The sequence below is a fragment of the Jaculus jaculus genome, chromosome 12 (genome assembly GCF_020740685.1).
Source record: "Jaculus jaculus isolate mJacJac1 chromosome 12, mJacJac1.mat.Y.cur, whole genome shotgun sequence".
NCBI classification, from domain to species: domain Eukaryota; kingdom Metazoa; phylum Chordata; class Mammalia; order Rodentia; family Dipodidae; genus Jaculus; species Jaculus jaculus.
This window is the reverse complement of record NC_059113.1, coordinates 27,208,332-27,229,474: the sequence shown is the minus strand read 5'-3', so window position 1 is coordinate 27,229,474 and position 21,143 is coordinate 27,208,332. Positions and strand designations below refer to the sequence as shown.

Here is a 21,143-nt window from a genome sequence, read left to right as displayed (position 1 = left end):
TTCAACACCAGCAGTCTGCACAGCATTTTCCAACACTATGACAGCTAGTCAGCAAGGTGGAGGCAGCTTGGCGGGGGGAGGGGGGGAGGGCATCAAAGAGGGTTTGATTAACACCTCACTGGAAGGTATCCTGTTCCTGGCACTGGGATTTTTCTTGCATCAACTTCTAGTTGAAATATTATCCACTTGCATAAAGACTATTATTTATGTAGGGAAAGGGGCTTGTGTGTGTGTCATAGTACATATGTGGAACTTAGATGACAACCTGGAGGGTCTGTGCTCCACCTTCTCTGAGACAGGGTCTCTTACCCCTGCACGAGAACTCCAATGTCAGATTAGCTAGCCTGTGAGCTTCAGCTTTTCTTGGTTCTAACCCCTGTTGTCCTACGTGCCATTTTGCATCCAGCTTTAAGTGGGTCCTAAAGTATTGAGCTAAGCCTGGCAGGCTTTGCATGCAAGCTAAGCCATATCTCCAACCCCACCTTAAATTGTTTTTACTTATTTATTTAAGAGTGAGGGAAAGAAGAAAGAAAGGAAGTGGGGCCTCATGCCACTGTAAAGGAACTCCAGACACATGTGCCACTTTGTGCATCTGTCTTTATATGGTTTATAAGGGTACTGGGGAATCAAATCCAGAATGACAAGCTTTACAAGCAAGTGCCTTTTTATAATGTCTTTGGTTTTGGTTAACTCTATCCTTATTTTCCTGATTTTAATTCTTTCCATGCAGGAACATGGACAATCTTTCCATCTTCTGGTGTCTTCTTCAATTTTGTTCTTCCATGTTTTAAAGTTTTCATTGTTTAGGGCTTTTGATTCTTTGGTTAAAGTTACTGATTGGGCAAGTTAGATTATTGACATTTAGGGTTATTAAGGAAAAGTGTGAGCTAATACCTATAATGGTAATGATTTTGTGGCACTTGGTGTTTTCTTAGTCTTCATTTGGTTAACGACTGGTCTAGCATTGGTTATTATTTCCCACTGCCTCACAGCTTCTTGAATGTGTTTACCCTTCTCTATGTGGTGTCCACTGTCTTCTGTGGAGTTGGTTTAGTGGTCATGGATTTTTTATATCCTCCTTTCATCATGGAAACCTACTGCTTATTCTATTACAAGAGATAATTTTTCTGTATTAGTCTGTGCTTACAGCTGTGGTTTTTCTATACGTGAACTACATCATATGAAGCTCTCCTAGCTTTGAAATTTTCCTTTGAAAAACTGGCTATTATTCTGATGGATTTCCCTTTATATTTGACTCAGTGATTTCTCTCTTGTGGCTTTTAGTGCTCTTTCTTTGTTCTTTGTGTATATATTTTTGATACTATTATTTACAACATTTCTTTTCTGGTCCTGTTGTTTATTCTTCTTGTACCTGGATGGGTATTTCTTCCCCTAATGGGAAATTTTTCTTCCATAATCTTATTAAAATATTTTCTATGCCATGGCCTGAAGATTTTCTTCTCCTTCTATTACCACAACCCACAAATTGAGTCTTTTCATGATGTCCTAAATATCTCTCATGTTACATTCATAGTTTTCATATATCTTACTGGATTTTACTAACACATTTCTTCTACCTTGTCATCAAGACCTGATAGTCTTCCTTCCACTTGTTCTATTCTATTGGTGATGCTTTCCACAGAGCATTTTACTTACTGTACTTTTTCATTTCCAGCTTCATTTCTGGTGGGTTTTTTTTTTCAATATTTCTACCTCTTTGATGAATTCTATTTTCATATGCTGGTTTGCCTTCCTCATTTCATTTAGTTTTTCTGTGTGTTCCCTTGGAATTCAATTAGATACTTATTTTTGTTTCTTTATATTTGTTCAACATTTCATTCAGACATTTATCCATGTCCTCTTTTAATTTTGTGCATATTTAAAGTAAATTTTTATTATACAATTTTGATTAATCTTTTTAGGAAGGGAAAAGACAAAGGAAACTAAGAGTAAGCAGTTGTTCCCAAACTCACATGGGACACACATGAAACACATACAGAATAAAAATTAAAATAACAATAAATAAATAAAAGTTTTAATACAACTACAGAGGAAAACATATTCCTTGAAGATCAATTGTGTTACATAATTTAGGTACAACTAGAAAGAACCTTAGGTGATGCACTAGGTGACAGCTTCTGAAGTTCCCGGAGGCACATGGAGTACTTTCATGAAAAGTTCTAAGAAAGTCTAAGGTTCAAACTGTCAAATGTTGAAAAATAAAATCATAACAATTTCATTGATACTAGATTGGAAATTGTACATATGCAGGAGTAAAAAGAGTTGAATTTATATAAAGCAAGTAAGGAATTATGGCACTGATCAATAGCCAGGTCAGATAAGTCAGATGAGAGTCACCACTCATACCCTTCACTATCTCTGTTGCATGACTTTCCTTATTTCATTTCTCCTCTTGACCCCAATGATGAAAGTTAAGAAAAATGGCAGAAAGATGAAGAAACTCAGAATAATCCAGTTGTCCCGATGATTACTGAGGCCCATTTTAACAAAAAATGTATCTAGAAGTGAAAAATGAAAAAAAAAAGCACAGATTATTTTAAACCTAAGCTTACATTATTCTCACTTTAGTAATACTCATATAATCACAGCATGGTTAAAAATTTAAAGTATAGCAAGCTCTTTAAGGGAGAATAAGAGAGCATTTAGGCTCACAACTTCTAAACTACAATGACACCTTTTCACAGGTTTTTCTATGTCTTTGATATATTGTGTAAATATCATGGCACTGTGTACTTGCTTTGAGTAGTGTTTGCTTTGTGTGGTTCATTGGTAACATAAGAATTTGAAAAGCTCCATTGACCAACCTGGAAGACCCCCTGGTGGGTTATTGCACAGCAAGATTACCAAAAATAATGACAACATTCTGCAGAGTTGAAAAGCTAGGAGCAGGGATTTTGAATGTTTTAACCATAATGAAGTCATGAATGATTGAAGAAACAGGTCTAACCCTATTTAAATATTGTACAATGTATACATGTGTTGTAATATTCCATGGTACCTTATCATTATGTAGAATTCTTGTCCCATTTATAATTTAAAAGAAATTTTCTTTTCAATAAGTATAACTTAAGAGTTAATGTATTAATGCGCTTAAATTTAAAAGTTAGATAATAATGTATTATAAAAATCTTTTCCCACTCCTTTGCAGAAAAAGTTTCACTCCCTAAATGAAAATGTTTAAATAACTCATGTCTCTCCATCATATTTTATACATATAAAATCTCTAATTGTATGTATACCTTTCTATCTATGCCTCCATATCTATGTGTAATATGTACATGTTTGTCTATGTGTATAATATTTTATGTGTGTCTATATGTGTGTATTTTCCCCATTTCATTGACAGTCTGTAACAATGTTAAACTCTGTAAAATTTTAACACTTTTTCTGAAGCAAGCCCAGCAGACTGGCCTTTTTTTTAGGTGAAAGAGCAAGAGAAAGAGTGAGAATGAGAGGGACAGAGAGAGAGAGAGAGAGAGAGAGAGAGAGAGAGAGAGAGAGAGAGAGAGAGGGAGAGTATTGGCACACCAGGGCCTCCAACCACTGTAATTGAACTACAGGTGCATGTGGCATCTTGTATACATGTTTGACCTTGTGTCTCTGGCTTATGTGAGTCCTGGATAGTTGAACATGGGTCCTTAGGTTTGGTAGGCATGTGCCTTAACAGCTAAGCCATCTCTCTGGCCATTAACACTTTTTGAAAGTTGAAATGTTCCACAATTCAGGAAAGTGTAAGATGTTAACAATGAAGTAACAAAATTAACATGTGTGTACCCAATGCACAGCTCCCAAAGCAGACACTGTTAGAATCTCCAACTCTATGACCAAAACATATTAAATGTGATCACTTAATAAGCCCTAACCTAGAAAAATATATCACTAGTGCCTCAAATAGTCTCAGGCACCATTTTCCTGACAACTGTCTTCTTAGGTATAATCACTACCTTTGTTTCTGAAGGCATGGATTATTTTGTCAGATTCTCAATGTTATACTAATGGAATTTAAATGCTTTAAAATTTTATTTTTAATAAATTTTACCATTTATTTATTTATTAGAGAGAAAGGGAGAGTGAGGGGGAGAAAGGCAGATAGAGAGAGAATGGGTACATCAGAGCCTCTAGCCATTGCAAGCAAACTTCAGATACATGCACTACCTTATGCATCTGGCTTGTGTGGCTTCTGGAGAATCAAACCTGGGTCCTTAGGCTTCACAGGCAAGCACCTTAACCACTAAGGCATCTCTCCAGCCATAATATTTTATTTTATTTCCTACTTTTAAACTTTTTTGTTAAAAACAAACAGAAACATTATTCTGGGTCTGAATATGGCAGGCTAACCAACATCATTGCAGAACTCCGTGTGTTCTCTAGGAACCAAATGGCATGTTATGGGGGACATTTATGAATAAGTGAAGGGTCAAATCAGTGAACCGCTTATGATACTGCCTTCACTCATAGGGAAACAGGACAGTGTATAAATATGTACTGAAAGTATGATCAATTTATCATGTTTTTCTATAAATTTTATATATATCTTCCTGTTGGGATTTCAAGATCAACTTTTAATTCACTCTAGAACTCTATTACTAATACAGTGCTATTTCCCAGCAGTAGGTGCTCTTAATCTTATAACACTGCTTTCCATGCATTCTCTGCTCTTCTGTTTTCTTTAAACTGGCATGTGAGCTGCTAGCCCTGCCAAGGCAGCACCCTCTGCCAAATCCACATACAGCATTGGAAAAGATTCTTTTTCTAAATCCTCCTGGTTTTTTCTTTTAATAGGCTAAGCCTAATACCTTTTTTAATGTTTAAATTCCTTTGATGATTATCTTTTAGAAACAATCCCTACATATACTTTCAGTGCCTTAGTTTCCTACTACTTGAGATTTTAACCCATAACTTTGACAGTAAGCATATGTACTTTTCCTAATATAAGACTAGTGAACCTCTTGGCTATGTGATTATCTTCTTGGTGTATTCAACCCTACAAAGCTGCTCAAAGATAACTTGTTTTTCTGAGAGATAATTTTTCCTCAACTTTCTCATCTTCCCAAACTTCACTCAGAATATAATCAGTATGCTACAGTTGCTTTTTAATAATGCAGTTCTTAATATGAAGTATAAATCATGTGTAGTTTTCATTATTTTACATATCTTTAAAATTTTATTTAATGACATTTATTAAAATTGAGGGTACTAATTTATTTTAGCCTGCTTCACCAAGTTGATTAAAGTAGACTGTGTCTGAGAAAATATGAATTCAAATATTATATAGTATTAATTTGTTCATGAGAAATCTTTGAATTAGGAAGTAATGAAAGGTTTGGTCAAGAGTTAGTTCTCTTTAGCCAGATCCACATAAAATAGCACACTATTTTGCTTTAAATAAGTTGATTTCTACTGACCAGATTTAAGAACATTTCCATCATCAATACTGCCTCCTGGTGAACCAGTCTGTAATTCACAATCTGGAGGCCTATAGTCAGGAAAGCATTGACAATTGCCAAAATTATTGCATATCTGAAACAGAAAAATAGACAGTCACTCTGAATTAAATCACCTTTAAATCCGATTTAAATGCCTGGGTTACTTACAATAATAAATATTTTTCTGATTATGTAACATGGGGAATGGGTTAGAAAAAAATAATGAAAAGCTTGATGGCATAATCAAATGATAAAATCATCATTTACATGGAAATATATTTGTAGTATCTTTCCATTAACTATTGTTTGAGAAAAAGAAAGAGAACGAGAGAATGGGCATGCTAAGGCCTTTAGGCAGGTAGGGAGAATGGGGCTCAGCGAGGGTGGGGGGACGGGAAAGAACACACTAAAAATGAATCCGTCACTATCATGCCATCAATGTGGATTTGCAGACATCAAAAGAATAATTTTCCTTCCACTTCCTGACAATCTCTGTGTTTAGAAAGAAATGTATTACTTGAAACCTAACATAGGACATTGAGTTTAGCAGCCTCCAGGTGCTGTGTGGTGAGAACAGCACGCTGTGGGTAGGTTACAGACTGCTCTGTTGCTCTGTAAACAGCTGATCCTGGTGTTCTAACAGTGTGTATTGAAGGTATGTTCTAAGTGTAGTGTGACGAAGCCAAGGCTTAGAGTTTGCTACAGGAGTAAAATATACATTGAATTTTGTATGAAGAACTGTTTGTTTACATTATATAGCTGGGATATTTTGCCACTTTGAATATGATTTTAGAAGAGGTCCTAGGAAATTTAAGATGAATGATATGTGTGAGTTCAGATGTAGATATTTGAGGCACATTTACATAGTATATAAGAATACAATAAAAGGCACAATGGTTTCTACAGGATTAAAAGATCTAACAAATGTCAATCCCACTTTCACTGTGTTTTTTCATTTAAAGAATGTATGTCCCACTCTTCTGTGTGTTTTCACACATTGGAAACTGTACTTGTTATAACTGTTACAGGAAAGTGGGGATGTATCCCTTACAAAGATATATCCATCTTTGTTTCCTGTTATCCTAAAATTTATGCTTCAGCCTCAAGCTGATATCATTGGTGCATGAGGAAAAGTGGATGTGGTCTATAAGAAAGCAGAGTCCCATGTAACCAAGTTTAAAATGGCATTCAATGACAAGGTAGACTTTAGTCCAACATTAGTCAAAAAAGATAAGGAAGGTCACTTTATATTGATTAAGGGCACACTCCAACAGGAGGACATTACAATCTTAAACATATATGCACCTAACATGGGGGCTCCCAAATTCATCAAACAAACACTATTAGAACTAAGGTCACAGATAACACCAAACACAGTGGTGGTGGGTGACTTTAACACCCCACTCTCATCAATTGACAGGTCATCCTGGGAAAAAAATAAACAGAGAGGCATCTGGACTAAATGAGGTCATAGAAGGAATGGACCTAACAGATATATACAGGACATATCATCCAAAGGCTGCAGAATATACATTCTTTTCAGCAGCATATGGAACATTCTCTAAAATAGACCATATATTAGGACACAAAGCAAATCTTAACAAATTCAGGAAAATTGAAATAATTCCTTGCATTCTATCTGACCACAATGGAATTAAACTACAAATCAGTAGCAAAAAAAGGCTATAGAGCATACACAAAATCATGGAAACTAAACAATGCACTACTAAATGATGAATGGGTCAATGAAGAAATCAAGAAGGAAATCAAAAAATTTATAGTCAAACGATAATGAGAACACAACATACCAAAATCTCTGGGACACAATGAAGGCAGTTCTAAGAGGTAAATTTATAGCCTTAAGTGCTTATATTAAGAAATTAGAAAGGTCACAAGTAAACAACCTAATGCTCCACCTTAAAGCCTTGGAAAAAGAAGTAAAAGAATAAGTAAATTTTATGAAGGAGTCAGTTTTCAAAATCTAATTATTCAGGAGACATGCACTGCCTTTGAAAGAAAAATAATCCCCAAAACATGTATACACAGAACATATTCAGATATAAAATCTGAAACGTCCTATATATCTATTAAGGAAATTAAATCAATAATTGCTTTCTAAAGCATAAGGCATCTAGATTAGTTATATTCTGTGGTGAATTAGGTAAAAACTTTAAGAAAAAAAATCATACCCAATTTATCTACAATCTCTTTCAGGATATAGAAACAGAAAGAATACTTTTAGATTCATCTTCTCAAGTTACCATTATCCTTATTCTAAAACCAGGCAAACACTACATGAAAGGAAAACACCAGGCCAATATATTCCAAACAAAGGGGGGGGGAATATAGCATATTAAATTCAATAGTTTACAAAAGTAACATTAAATCACAATACAATGACATTCATTTTTGCCAAGACAAATTAATGTTAGCTAAAAGAGAAAAAAAAATTGTGATGACACAATATGAATAAGAAGAGATTGAGAGTTTAATAAATATAGTATTATATATAGTAAGAGCTATTAACAAATCAGGAGTAAACAGAAAATTCCTCACATTGAGAAAAAAATCATCTATACAAACACCCTACCCTACTGACACCATCATATTGATGAAAAAGCAAGTGCTGCTATGAATCAGCCATCATAAAGTATATCCCTGTCCATCACTCCTCGAAAGCACTGTGCTGGAAGTTCTGGCACAGGCAATGAGACAAATAACGAGGGGAAAATAAAACATATACAAACTGGGTCAAAAGAAATAAAATTATTTCAATGTGGCCTTCATAGAAGGTTAATATGCATGTCAATTATTTACATATGTTCAGCAATGAACAATAGGGTTTTTAAAATTAAAACTACCATGTCATTTACACTGGCGCAAAATGGCACACTTATTTATAAATGGAATTATTTATATATGATTACTGTTAGGAAAACTAAAATAAAAAAGATCTGATGAGGGAAAATTTTAAAATATGTAGAAAATTCCATGTTCTTAGCCAATACCATTATGATGTCCCCACTTGAACTATTGACTCAACATGACCCTAATAAAAATTCCTAAGCAAGTTTTTGTGTATTAATAAACTGACTTAAAAAACTAATGTATATCTGCAAAGGAAGAAGACCCAGAGCAACCAATAATATTCTTACAACAATGAAGATGTTCATCTTACTGCTATGATTTCAAGATATACTATAAAACTATACTAATCCAAAGTATGGAATTGATGATTAATTTAAAAAAATTAAGTCCAGGGGGACAGTGTAGGAAATCTAGTATTAGAACAAATAACTTAGTTTTCCTTCATAAATATTTTAGTAAATCTCTGCAAATGAACTCCAGACATATGCATCACCTTGTGCATCTGGCTTTACATGGGTAGTGGGGAATTGAATCTGGAAATCTGGATCCTTTAGCTTTTGCTGGTGAGTGCCTTAACTGGTAGGCCATCTTTTCACCCCCTAAGTATATATGAGTTCACAAATCGTGAAGGTTTACAATGTATCCAAAACACTTGTAGCATATCACATGTAGGAATGCAGTTCACCTCACAGAATTGGATTGACACCTTTTATCTTCCTCATATTAAACTCCTAGGCAAATTTTAGAAGTAACATAGACCATCAATTCTCCCAAAGAGGATGCTCAGTTTGAACTGCCTACCTGGTAGCCTGAGGTACAGAACTCCTACAGAGAGCTACTCACCCCATTCCCTTTGCACTTCTCAGTAGCGTTGCACTTATTCCCTAGAGAAACTGCTTTGCAGGCTTTGTTTACACAGAACTAAAATTGAGCATAGGACATTTCACAGTCACAAAATCATGTACAATGAGAAAAAAGACATTATTTGTTTCAAATGCATAAAAGTGGTACAAGTTCTTACCCAGTTGATTCTGATATAAATGTTCTGACATGAGAGAAAAAAAAATCAAATATTCCACTTATAATAGCAAAAAACTAACTTGGAAAAAATTAACCAAAGAGAAGACAGAGACAATTAAGCACAGTTATTACACTTGAAATCTAGTACAGAATCCCCATTATGAAACTAGGTGTCTGGTATAGCCCCTTGATGCCATGACACAAGACCAAAACCACAGGCTGAACATCCGGATTGCCTGGGGGCAGAGTCCACCTCCACCACTTCTCCTCTAACTGCAGACTAAAGAAAGAGGACAATCCAACCACTTAGAGAGGTGGGCACAAATGATAGGAAGTCTTTGCATTGGAGCTGAATACCACAAACACCAAGCTGAGCCCCACCACCATGTAGACAGGCTTTGGCATCAGCGCTTGGCTCTGTGCTGCTAGGATAGACTGAAATTTCTGCTTACACCATTGTCAGCCTTAGAGTCCCTCTGCATCAAAGCTCTTGGATAGAATAATCTAGATAGGGTAGTTAAGTATAGGATTTTATCCTGGAAATTAGGGCTAGGTTGTTGAAACTTAACATGGAGCACATTCTGATGGTACCCCCTCCCCAGATCTGCCTGTGGACAGAGCCTCAGATAGTCATGGGGACCTCAGATGGTGAAAACAAAGTGTTCCTAATGGCTTGTATGAACCAGTCCCTCAGGGAATGATTTCCTTTGTATTATCTCACACTGTGCAGCCATTGCTCAAGGAGGGGTGAGCAGGTACATGACTCAGTTTCTCTGCTCCCACAGCACTCAGTCGGATCCCATCTGCCCTCATGTCCCACAACCTCACAGGCCAGGCCGTGAGGTTTTTTCACTTCTTGCTGAAAAGTCTTTACCAACGCAAGGAGTCCAAAAGCAGGACAATGTCTGCCATTCATACTTTCCTGCACCTGGCCATGTAAGGCCCCATCTTCACAGAAGCAGGGATTTTCCCTTCCTCCCCATTAAGGGTCAGACCTGAGGGCATCCTCTGCCACTTCTACCTCACTCTCCATCTCTTCAGTACCTGACTCTTGGATGCCAGGAGGGGCTCTTTAACAAAGGTCTGATTCGTACCTTTGTTCCCTTCCAGTCCACCAGCCATAAGAAATGACAAGCACACATATCCACCCCACTCTCTTTTATGCAATTTATCTACCAAATCAGAGGCTAGTAAGGTGTAGTTAACTGCTTGTCTCTCTCCCATTGCAACTCTTTCCTTACATAAGCACATTCCCATTGGGAAACCAAGTCAGCTTCTGATGCTTATTACTCAAAGCAACAGCTATGCAATCTCTGCAGTGCATCGCTGACAACTGCATACTTTAAGTGCTACTCCAGGGACTATATATGCTTTAAACCTTCAACTGTTTCCATGGCATCCCCCTACTCACACTGAAGACCACATTCCTCAAGCAGGCACTTCATTCTATACCACAGGGAAGAGGACAGCCACCCTAAGATACCCCAAGCTGACACGCCTCCTCGGTCTTAGTGACACGTCTTACTACCCATAGCACACCCACAGCAAGAAGCATTAAAGTACCAACACAGCAAGAACGAAGACCACCACACACAACATGGGGAAGGACGGTCATGGGGGACTTCTGGGGTTGTCTCACCCTCCAACAGACCAGCCTCAGCTGCCTGTCTCAGCACCCATTGCATGGACAGTCCAACCATTCGTCAAATCATCTTTGGTTCTGTGGGTCCCAATCAGCCCCACAATTTTTACCTTGTTCTGTTTGTGAGAAAGCTAGTGAATGGATGTGGTATCTGAGCAAAAGAAGCAGAGGAAACAAGGTAATGAGCACCTGAAAGTGGGGCCTTTGGGAGCCATTTTTCAGGCCACTAGGCCAGGTGACTACCAAGCCTGCTGAACTCAGATTTAAACATTGACTGTTTCATCTGCCATTTCCAGTTTGGCTTTGTTTTTAGTCAGCACATAAATGATGAATGCCTTTTTACTCACAGTCGGCTGATTTCTAGTTTCTGCCTTAGATCTCAGATGCCTTGTGTTGTGTTCAGATCCTTCACACTTTGACTAACCCATGAACTTCTTTTGTGTTTTCCTTGTGTTCAAATTATATGGTTATTCTTGTACATAGCATACACACCTACGCAGAGGCTTATGTGCATGAGCTTGTAAATGTAACCATAGCCACACTTTCCTTGTACATGTTTCCTGTTTGATTCTTCCAAACTCACAGTTGTATTTTGGTCAAGTATGCAAGCAGATGATTTAAGAAATATGAATGGTCAAATGTGGCTCATAGTGAAAGAAGGCAAAATGAAAACCCAGAATTAGATTTTTACTATTAGAATTAGAATTAGACTATTACTATTAGCTATTAGAATTCAGATTTGGAAAAAATAGCATAATATCTCTTTGCAATTAGCAGAATCTTGTGTTTAAAACATTTATCTTACTTTGTAACAGAAGGACTGAAAAGAGATTAATCTATGAAGCAATGTTATTGGATAAATGAAGCTAACTGTCTCTCAATACCATATGGGCCATAAATGCAAGCACCAGGATGAAAATATGATAGTTTTCATATAATATAGTCTTACATAATTATCATAAGTTAGCATAATTAGCATAAAACAGATAAATATAAATCATGAATCTTCATTACCATTTTAGGTCCACACACAGTTCCATCGGCCACATAGGCATTATCTCTTCCATCTGGTCTCACAGATGACCCAGGAGGTATGGAAAGACACACATTATCATGGACATGTGAATACAATATGGACTGAGCATTGATTTTATAAGTATTATTATAGGGCTGAACACAAACTAGTTTTCCACAGACAACATCCCTGAAAATACAAAGAAGAAAATTTCTTATCATCTTACTTTTTAAGGATGCTAACTTCCAATTTAGTATTGCAAGTATAGGAACATAAATGCTGTTTATTTGATATCATAAAACCAGAGAAACAACAGAATGAAGCCAGTGTTTTATAATGTGAGAGATACAGCACAGCTTATGAATGGCTAAATGTAACTAGGTTAATCAGCATTGTAGCAGATCTGAAATGCATCTGCTGAGTTCAGTTGTGCCCACCTGGCATCACCTTCCATTAGAGAGCTTGCTTTTGTTGCCTAGGCAGCTCTCTCTTAAGAGCACTAATCATATTTTACCACATTCTCTGGGAAAATGCATCACTTGCATCCACTTTAATACAGATTGACGAGTCTGGTTGGGGCAGGATTGGCAGGGAAAATTTGGAGAACATGAGGAAAGAAAAGAATCCCTCTCCCACACAATAGTCTGGTTGAATCCTTCTGAACAGCAGTGAAGCAAAACTTTCAGCACAATTAACTACTATTTAAGGACTCTCTTTCTTTTCCCATAAACCTACAGTTTTATAGGAATGTCACCCACAACCTCATTTATGGCAAAAGCCATGTGCTATTGTACAAATCTAGTAGCTCCTGTTTTTACGTTGCCAGATTGTAGTACCTCTGGAGCTAGTCTATAATCTCAGTTATCAAGAGTGGGTCAGAGATGGTGGAGGGCAGTGTCCCCTAGCAGCCCATCCAACAATTGAACTCCAAAAGGATTCTGAAATCCCATGGCCCATCACTACAGTGACACTTGAAAAGCTCACACCTATGCTTTTGTAGGGCATGTATGGGTGCACCCATTTTCTTTCTCTCACTCCTAACTCTCATGCTTAAGTCTGTATTAAAATAGACTTTAAAATTTCAACTCTGCTTCACACTGGCTCCTCCAGAAATTTTTTTCTTTGCCAAAGCCACAAAACCTGGGTTTCGCCTGAGTTGAGGCTCCTAACGGTCCTAGGGAATGTCTCAGGGTGTTGAGGGAGACCCACGGCAGCCACATCTCAGTGGCCTCACCACCAACATGGCAACTTGCTTCCTAAAATTTGCAGAGTAGCTAATTGTATTTACTCTTTCTGTACTTTTCATTTTTATTATTTATTTGTCTGTATATGTATACATCTGTCTCTGTGTGTACGATAGAGAGAGAGGAAGAGAGAGAGAGAAGAGAGAGGGTATATATGTGCCACACAATACATTTAGAGTTCAGAGGACAACTTTTAGGTCTTTCCTTGTGATTCCAACTCATTTGAAGCAACATTTCTCTCCACATTGCTCTATTGTTTTCTTGAAAATTCTCCCATCTTTATACCACAGCTTCTGCATTTTTTTTTTTTTATCTTGGAGTTTGAGGAGTGAACTGAGCAGCTTGGCCTTGAATGGCAAGAGCTTTATCCAGTGGGCTGTCTCCCCAGACTTCTCTGCAGTTTTGGTTAGGTACATGGCCTCTTCGGGGTATGCCTAGGAGTCCTGTCAGAGTCTCTACAAGCAGGTTTCTTTGTAGTACATTCCTTTTTCATTTCAATTCCATTTTTTCCCACTTAATCTTAGCCAAAAAGTCTGAGAAGTAATCACTTGCAATTTTTTTTTTCTAACCAGATTTTTCTAGCACATTTGAATTTGTCCCTTAAGAATTTAGGATTTTATTGTGATTCTGTTTTAATACCTCAGTGAAATTCAGGGAAGTTGTTATGAGGTCAGTATGTCTTTATTTATTTCCTTAATTAGTATTGTGTGGTATTATAGAATAAAATGTATTTTAATAGCCCAAATTGAGATGTAGAAACATACTTCGTAGCTTTTGCAAAAAAAAAAAAAAAAAAAGAAAATTTCACTCCTCTCAACCATCTTGTGTCTTAAAAACAGAAGTCAAAACATTTGTGTGCTCGTTGAATGTTTGGCCCCATCTATTCAGTCATTCTTAATGGAACTTCCTGCATGAGCCCCTAGCAGGCAGATTCCTGCTAGAGGTGATGTGTCACCTGGACTGTCACCTGGACTCAGGTCCAGACCTCCTACGTGTGTTCAGAGCACTTTGAGTTCTTGCAGTTAGTGCTTGCTGCCTTTTTGGTGTTTGTTGGCTGTTTGGTAGTTTCTCTCTGCTTGTATCTATGAAAAGGAGCCAACATTTTTGCCTATAAACTGTGTCTGGTCGGATATTCATCCAACAACATGGAGCTGACTGCAAAAGCTGCTTTAGGTTTATTGTGAATGTCAAACTTAAATCTCATTTTTTAATTCTCAGTATAGAGGAGGACTTTGAATTTTTGGTAGCTTGTACTTGCTTCCTCTGGAAATAAGCACTGGCTTTCTTATTATCTGGTGTCATTTTTAAAATGGTGAAAGAAACAATAAATAGGGAAAAAGAAAAGCTAGAAAAAGCATATATGATAATCTATTATATGATTAACTGCTTATTATTTAGTGTATGTTTCTTGGCAAGAAAAATGTAGTTTTCATGACTCAGAGGAGCAAACACTTTCTGCATACTTCCACCACTGAACTACCCATCTCTTATATACATACTTCTGTCCACAGGGCAATGGTTGTGAAGTTTTTAAACCACAGTTTCCAAATATCTCATGTGGAGAATTAACTCCTTTAAAACAGGCATAGGGAGCACCCTGAGCACCTTAAAAAGGAGAAAAAAAATGATAGCTGAGTTATCATCCTTAATCCAAAATCAAATGCTTTTCAATAATGGACTAATGAAACTTTCACTTCAAAATAGTAGAAATGAAAACATTCAAAATAGTCTTGTTTACTCATTGTGTGGTTTCAATGTTGGCCCTACCAACACTATAACAGAAAACCAAAAAAAAACCATTATATATAGTGCCATAATTATATAGCCTTTACTTATTTCTTAGTTTAAGACAAAGCCTTAATATGTGCTTAGACTGGCCTCAAACTTGAGATCCTTCCTGCCTCAGCTCAGGAATGCTTGGCATATAGGCATGTGTCATCCTGCTTCCCTAAGTTATTTTTATTCTTTTGAGGCAAGCCAAACAGTCTGACCAATTTTATGAGAGAGAGAAAGAGAAAATTGGTGCACCAGGACCTCCAGCCACTGTAATCGAACTCCCAGACACATGTGCCACCTTGTATGCATATGTGACCTTGTGCATGCATCACCTTGTATGCCTGGCTTATGTGGGATCTGGAGAGTCAAACATAGGTCTTTAAGCTTTACCTTACCTGCTAAGCCATCTCACCAGCCCGATTTATTTTTTGTTTAAAAAACAGTTTGTTGTCCCTTTCTGTGGGATCAACTGCTTTCTAGTTCAGTTGACATCTGGTTTGAGCTTAACCTGGTAATTTACCCTTCTGAATAAGATGAGGAGTTGATAGCTTGCCACATGTGGGACAAAAGGCATTTGCAACTAATGCATAGTATGCTGTACGATGTCTTCTCTGTGGGAAATCAGCAGTATTCTAACTAGAGGCTCATCACCAGATCATTGTGAAGGTAATACCTAAATTGGATATAGACACCTTGGAGATTTGGGGATTATTTTCATTTTTGTTCCTTTTTTTGGTAGGGGGAGGATTCAACATAGAGTCTCATGCTAGCCTAGGCTGACCTGGAACTCCCTCTATAGTCATAGGATGGCACTAAACTCATGGATATCCTCCTATCTCTGCCTCCTGAGTGCTGGAATTAAAGGTGTGAGCCACCACACCCGGCTAATTTGTGTTCTTGATCCTTGCATGTCACCATGTGATGAGGGTCTTGAATTCTATCATCCCTCTGCACATACACAGTCATGTAAGTATTTCTTGCTTCCTGCCTCACTATCTTAAGGATATCCTTACTCTACAGTTGTAGAAATACAAGAAGAAAAATATGATCTGTGGTGTTAGTTTAGGGCTGTAATTCCAGCACTCGCTGAGGCAGGGGGATGGTAAGACACATAGTGAGATCCTATCTCAAAGTAAATAATCCAAAGCAAGCCAAAAGACACAAACACATAACTTTTAACTAGGTAGCTTATAACTAATGTTATCTTAGCAGTTGTTCCCAAATGAAGAAAATGCTTACAAATAGATGAATTTCACTCTAAGTTTTGTAAAGTTCATGTTGTAAATGACATGGGAGATAGCTCAGTGGGTAAGAGCACTTGCCACACAAGCACAGGGGCCTGATTCACCCTGAGTCCATTCTCTAGCAAACAGCTGGGTATGACCACTCACACCTGAAACCTCTGTCCTATGGGGAGCAGGGACAGAATTGCTGGGACTCACTGGACATTCTAACTGAACAAATGGCAGCCCCAGGTTCAGTGAGAGACTCCAACCCAAAGAGACACATGGATGAATGACAGAAGAGGATACCTGACATTCTCTTCTGGCCTGGGCATGTGGGCAAGGGGTGTGCACATATACATGCATGTGTGCACACACACCACACACACCACATCACACACATGCAAAAATTAGAACATGAATGAAGTGAGTAAAAAGAAATGAAACCAAAACTCAAGCCATGAGAGGAATGCACAGCACCATTCTTGGGAAATTTCAGGGACTACCACAAAAATTTCCCACTTTAGTTCAAATTTAATCTTTATTACACTGTGATCCATGTTCTTTTTTTTTTTTTTTGACATCTAGTGGTATGTAATAAAATCTACAAAACAACCCAAGTTGAACATCAAAGAAATTTTAAAAATAGTTAAAAAAAATACCTTTTCCAAACACATTGGCACACTGGCTATTAGTAGTTTGGCATTGTCCATTGTAACAGAATGCAGATCCCAAACTGCACGAATGGCCATTCAGCGCAAAAGTGTCGGGGACACAGTGGGTCGAGGTTCCATTGCAGTATTCTGTGAAATCACACTCTGGGTCAACGCTCTTCCTGCAAGGAGTGCCTGCCACTGACAGCTACGAACAGGAAAAGGACATCACAGTCTGAAAGCGACTCTTCAGATTGTTCAAATAAAATGTGCCTGGTTTTGATAACTGAGAGAATAGCAGAGTTCCCAAGATTTAGTTTCCAAAGGCAGAATATGGGGAGATTGCTCCATGGTTAAAGACACTTGTTTCCATGACTGCTAGATGGAGCTTAATGCCCCAACACTCACATAAAGCTTGAACATCTATGACCCAATACACCCATGGAAATGGGAGGCTGAGACAGGAATATATCTGGAAGTTTGTGAGCCAATAGACTGGTACATTCAGTAGTAAAATAATGAGAAATTCTGAGTTAAAATCAATTGGAAGGGAGAGGATGAACACCCCAAGGTTGTCTCAGACCTCCACACACAGGCTGTGGCCAATATACCCCTCACCTTCTGCCACATGCACACACATCTTACATATGCACACATTCATACACATAATAAAATAACATAACAAAAAGAGTATTCTGAAGGAAAAATTAGGTGTAATCTCTACTGGAAAGCCTAGAGAAACGAGTTGTCTGAAGATACGTAAAAACCCCAGGATACAGATGGCAAGATTGCAGCATGCTCCACAATAAGGGATTCTGAGCTAGCCAACATTTCAGAGGAGGCTGAGAAGATTCATTTAAACATACCTGGTCCTTGACGTTGGAGGATCCACCTTGGTTATTGGAGAGATGCAGCAACCACTCTATCCAGTTTTAGTGCCTAACTCTTACTAGTTTGTGTGGGTGAGATCCAGCCTGCTTCATGTTTGTGCACTAGGGACAATAATTATGTTCTCATAATTCTTAAAATATTCAGTTGATTTAGTGGAAGAAGTGCTTACACTAATGTGTGATGCCAAATGTTTATATTCATCACTACTGCCATCACTATGTTTATTATTTTGAGAGCATAAAGGTCTCCAGTATCATGGCATAGTTCAGGGAAAGTCTAGCCACTGCAAAAGTTTTGTAGCTGGATTTTGTAGCTTATCCCTTGCCTTCCACAGTGATGCTTGCCACATTCAGATGTTGACTTGCTATGGGTTAAGGCTCCCATACACTATTATCTTTATTGATTAAATTAATATTTAATAAAACAATGATAAATAATAAAAAAGATCTTAAAAGTAGTAAGAGAGAGACTTCCGGTTAAGATGGCGGCGTAGGTACCACGCCAAAGCAGCCTAGGGGGGAAAAAGACCAAAAAAAAACTCAGCAAAATACACACTTTTACTAAAAAGTGAGGTGCATAGGAAATTAAAGCAGCAGCGGAGAAGTAGAAGAGTTATAGAGCATCCAGAGCCTGCACAGGCGGGAAAAGCGGCTCCGGCAGCTCGGCCAACCACCGCGGCCGCGGCACAGCAGAAAACCGCCAGACTCGGCTCAAGCCACAGGAAAAGCCAGGTGCGGGATTTTCCCCTCACACCATGCTCTCCGCAACTCGGGAAACATGAGGGGAGAGCGGCAGCGAGCAACGGAGGAGCAGACCGCGAGGTAGAAGAACACGTGGAACAGCGAGACAACCAGAGCAGCCAGCTCCCTCCCCTCCCCCACCGCCTGAACCCAGCTCCAGCGAACAGAGCAGTGGCCCAGGACCTGGCCACGCCAACTTGGGCTGACAACAGGACCCAAGCAGGAGCAGAGTTTGGGAGCAACATCAGCGGCTCCAGCACCAGTACCAGCGGCCCCAGCAGCAGCAGACCCAGGAGCGGCAGCAGCGGCAGATCCCGCAGCAGAAGCTTCAGGGGGAGCAGTGGCAGTGGACACAGCAGCAGCAGCTTCAGCAGCAGTGGTGGCTCCAGCAGTGGCAGCTACAGCAGCAGCAGAGGCAGCAGCAGCAGCTCAGTTTGCCCCATAGGAAAAGCAAGTGCCCAGCTCCAGAAATCAGAACAGCAGCCCGACGACCCAGGCAGCAACTTGACTGAGACCAAAATCACCCAAGGTAACTGGGATTGCACCAGGGAAGGGTCTCACTTGGTCGCAAGCTGACTTGGATCCCTCAACAGACCAGAAATCTAAACCTCTTTGTTGATAGAGGATCTGGTCATTATAATAACTACTCTTGCATACATACTCAGGGCTGTTTTTGATTGAATGTGTACAGTGTTTAGTTAAATTTTAGAATCTACCTATATTTTATTCCACTCAGCCTGCTTGAATACTCCTATAGCAGGGAAACTCAACCCCTAACAACATCTTTGTAGATACTCTGAGAGTCTTAAGAGCCACACCTAATACCTTAAGGTCCTACCCTGAAAATATATTACATCAAATCAATTGATACAGCTAAGAATACACAGCTAGCTAGAAAATCCAAGCATTAACTTAATCCAAGATGCAAAAATATATACATTATAACACAGAAACACTAAAAAGCAAGACGATATAAATCCACCTAAAAGTATTAATGCATCAGAAATGTCCTCCAGTGAGAAAGAGTTAGAGGAAATGCCTGAGAAAGAGTTCAAAAGAATAATTATAAATATGTTCAAAGAGGTCAAAGAACACATGAAAACAATCAAGGAAGAAATCAAAGAGGAAATCAAAGGAATCAAAGAAGAGGCAGGACACCAATTTAATGAAATAAAGAAGGCAATACAAGACATAAATAGGGAAATAGAAATAATAAAGAAAAACCAGTCAGAATTACTAGCAATGAAGAACACAGTTAATGAAATAAAAAACTCTGTAGAAAATCTCACCAGTAGGATGGATGAGGGAGAGGACAGAATATCTAAGCTAGAAGACCAGGTGGCAGACCTAATGCAGTCCAACAAAGAGAAAGACAAACTTATAGAAAAGTATGAGTGGGAATTTCAAGATATTCGGGACACTATGAAAAGATCCAATATAAGAATTCAGGGCATAGTAGAAGGAGAAGAACTCCACTCCAGAGGCATAGTAGGCATCTTCAACAAAATCATAGAGGAAAATTTCCCCCAAATTGGGAAAGAGGTGCCAATACAGATACAGGAAGGCATTACAACCCCGGCCAGACAAAACCCAGAAAGAACCTCTCCTCGCCATATTATAATCAAACTTCCAAACACACACACCAAAGAAAAATATTGAAAGCAGTTAGAGAGAAAAATCAAGTTACCTACAAAAGCAAGCCCATCAGGATTACAGCAGATTATTCAACACAAACTTTTAAAGCCAGAAGGGCTTGGAGTGATATATTCCAAGTTCTGAAAGATAACAACTGTCAACCAAGGTTACTTTATCCTGCAAAGTTATCCATTCAAATAGATGGAGAAATAAAGACATTCCGTGACAAAAGCAGGTTAAAGGAGTATTTGAAGACAAAACCAGCTCTACAGAAAATACTTGATAGAATCCTCCATGCTGAACAAAAGGAAAAGCACACATATAAGGAACCTAGAAAAAACAAGCTATACTCAAATACCAGTTAACAGAAGAGAGCACAGGTAGAACCAGAAACACACACACACAAAAAAAATGGCAAACATAAATACACACCTTTCAATAATATCTCTTAATATCAACGGTCTCAATGCCCCAATGAAAAGACATAGATTTGCAGACTGGGTTAAAAAGCAGGATCCTACAATTTGTTGTCTCCAAGAAACTCACCTTTCTACAAAGGATAGACATTATCTTAGGGTGAAATGTTGGAAGACGGTGTTTCAAGCAAATGGGCCTAGAAAACAAGCAGCGGTTGCTATCCTAATATCAGACAGGGTAGACTTTAGTCTGACGTTAGTCAAGAAAGATAAGGAAGGTCACTTTATATTGATTAAGGGCACACTCCAACAGGAGGATATTACAATCCTAAACATATATGCACCTAACATGGGGGCTCCCAAATTCATCAAACAAACACTATTAGAACTAAGGTCACAGATAACACCAAACACAGTGGTGGTGGGTGACTTTAACACCCCACTCTCATCAATTGACAGGTCATCCAGGGAAAGAATAAACAGAGAGGCATCTGGACTAAATGAGGTCATAGAAGGAATGGACCTAACAGATATATACAGGACATTTCATCCAAAGGCTGCAGAATATACATT

General features: G+C 38.3%; 1 protein-coding gene across 1 annotated transcript in view; it reads right to left on the bottom strand.

Annotated features, from left to right (window-relative positions):
• Positions 1-2,354: 2,354 nt before the first annotated feature.
• The window catches only part of Adam18 (ADAM metallopeptidase domain 18), a 57,344-nt gene continuing 38,555 nt past the window's right edge, over positions 2,355-21,143 (bottom strand). The window contains 7 exon segments of the mRNA XM_012951324.2: positions 2,355-2,396; positions 2,398-2,519; positions 5,427-5,541; positions 9,159-9,236; positions 11,992-12,181; positions 14,736-14,841; positions 16,898-17,096. Of these exon segments, the coding sequence (XP_012806778.2) occupies positions 2,355-2,396; positions 2,398-2,519; positions 5,427-5,541; positions 9,159-9,236; positions 11,992-12,181; positions 14,736-14,841; positions 16,898-17,096 (852 nt within the window).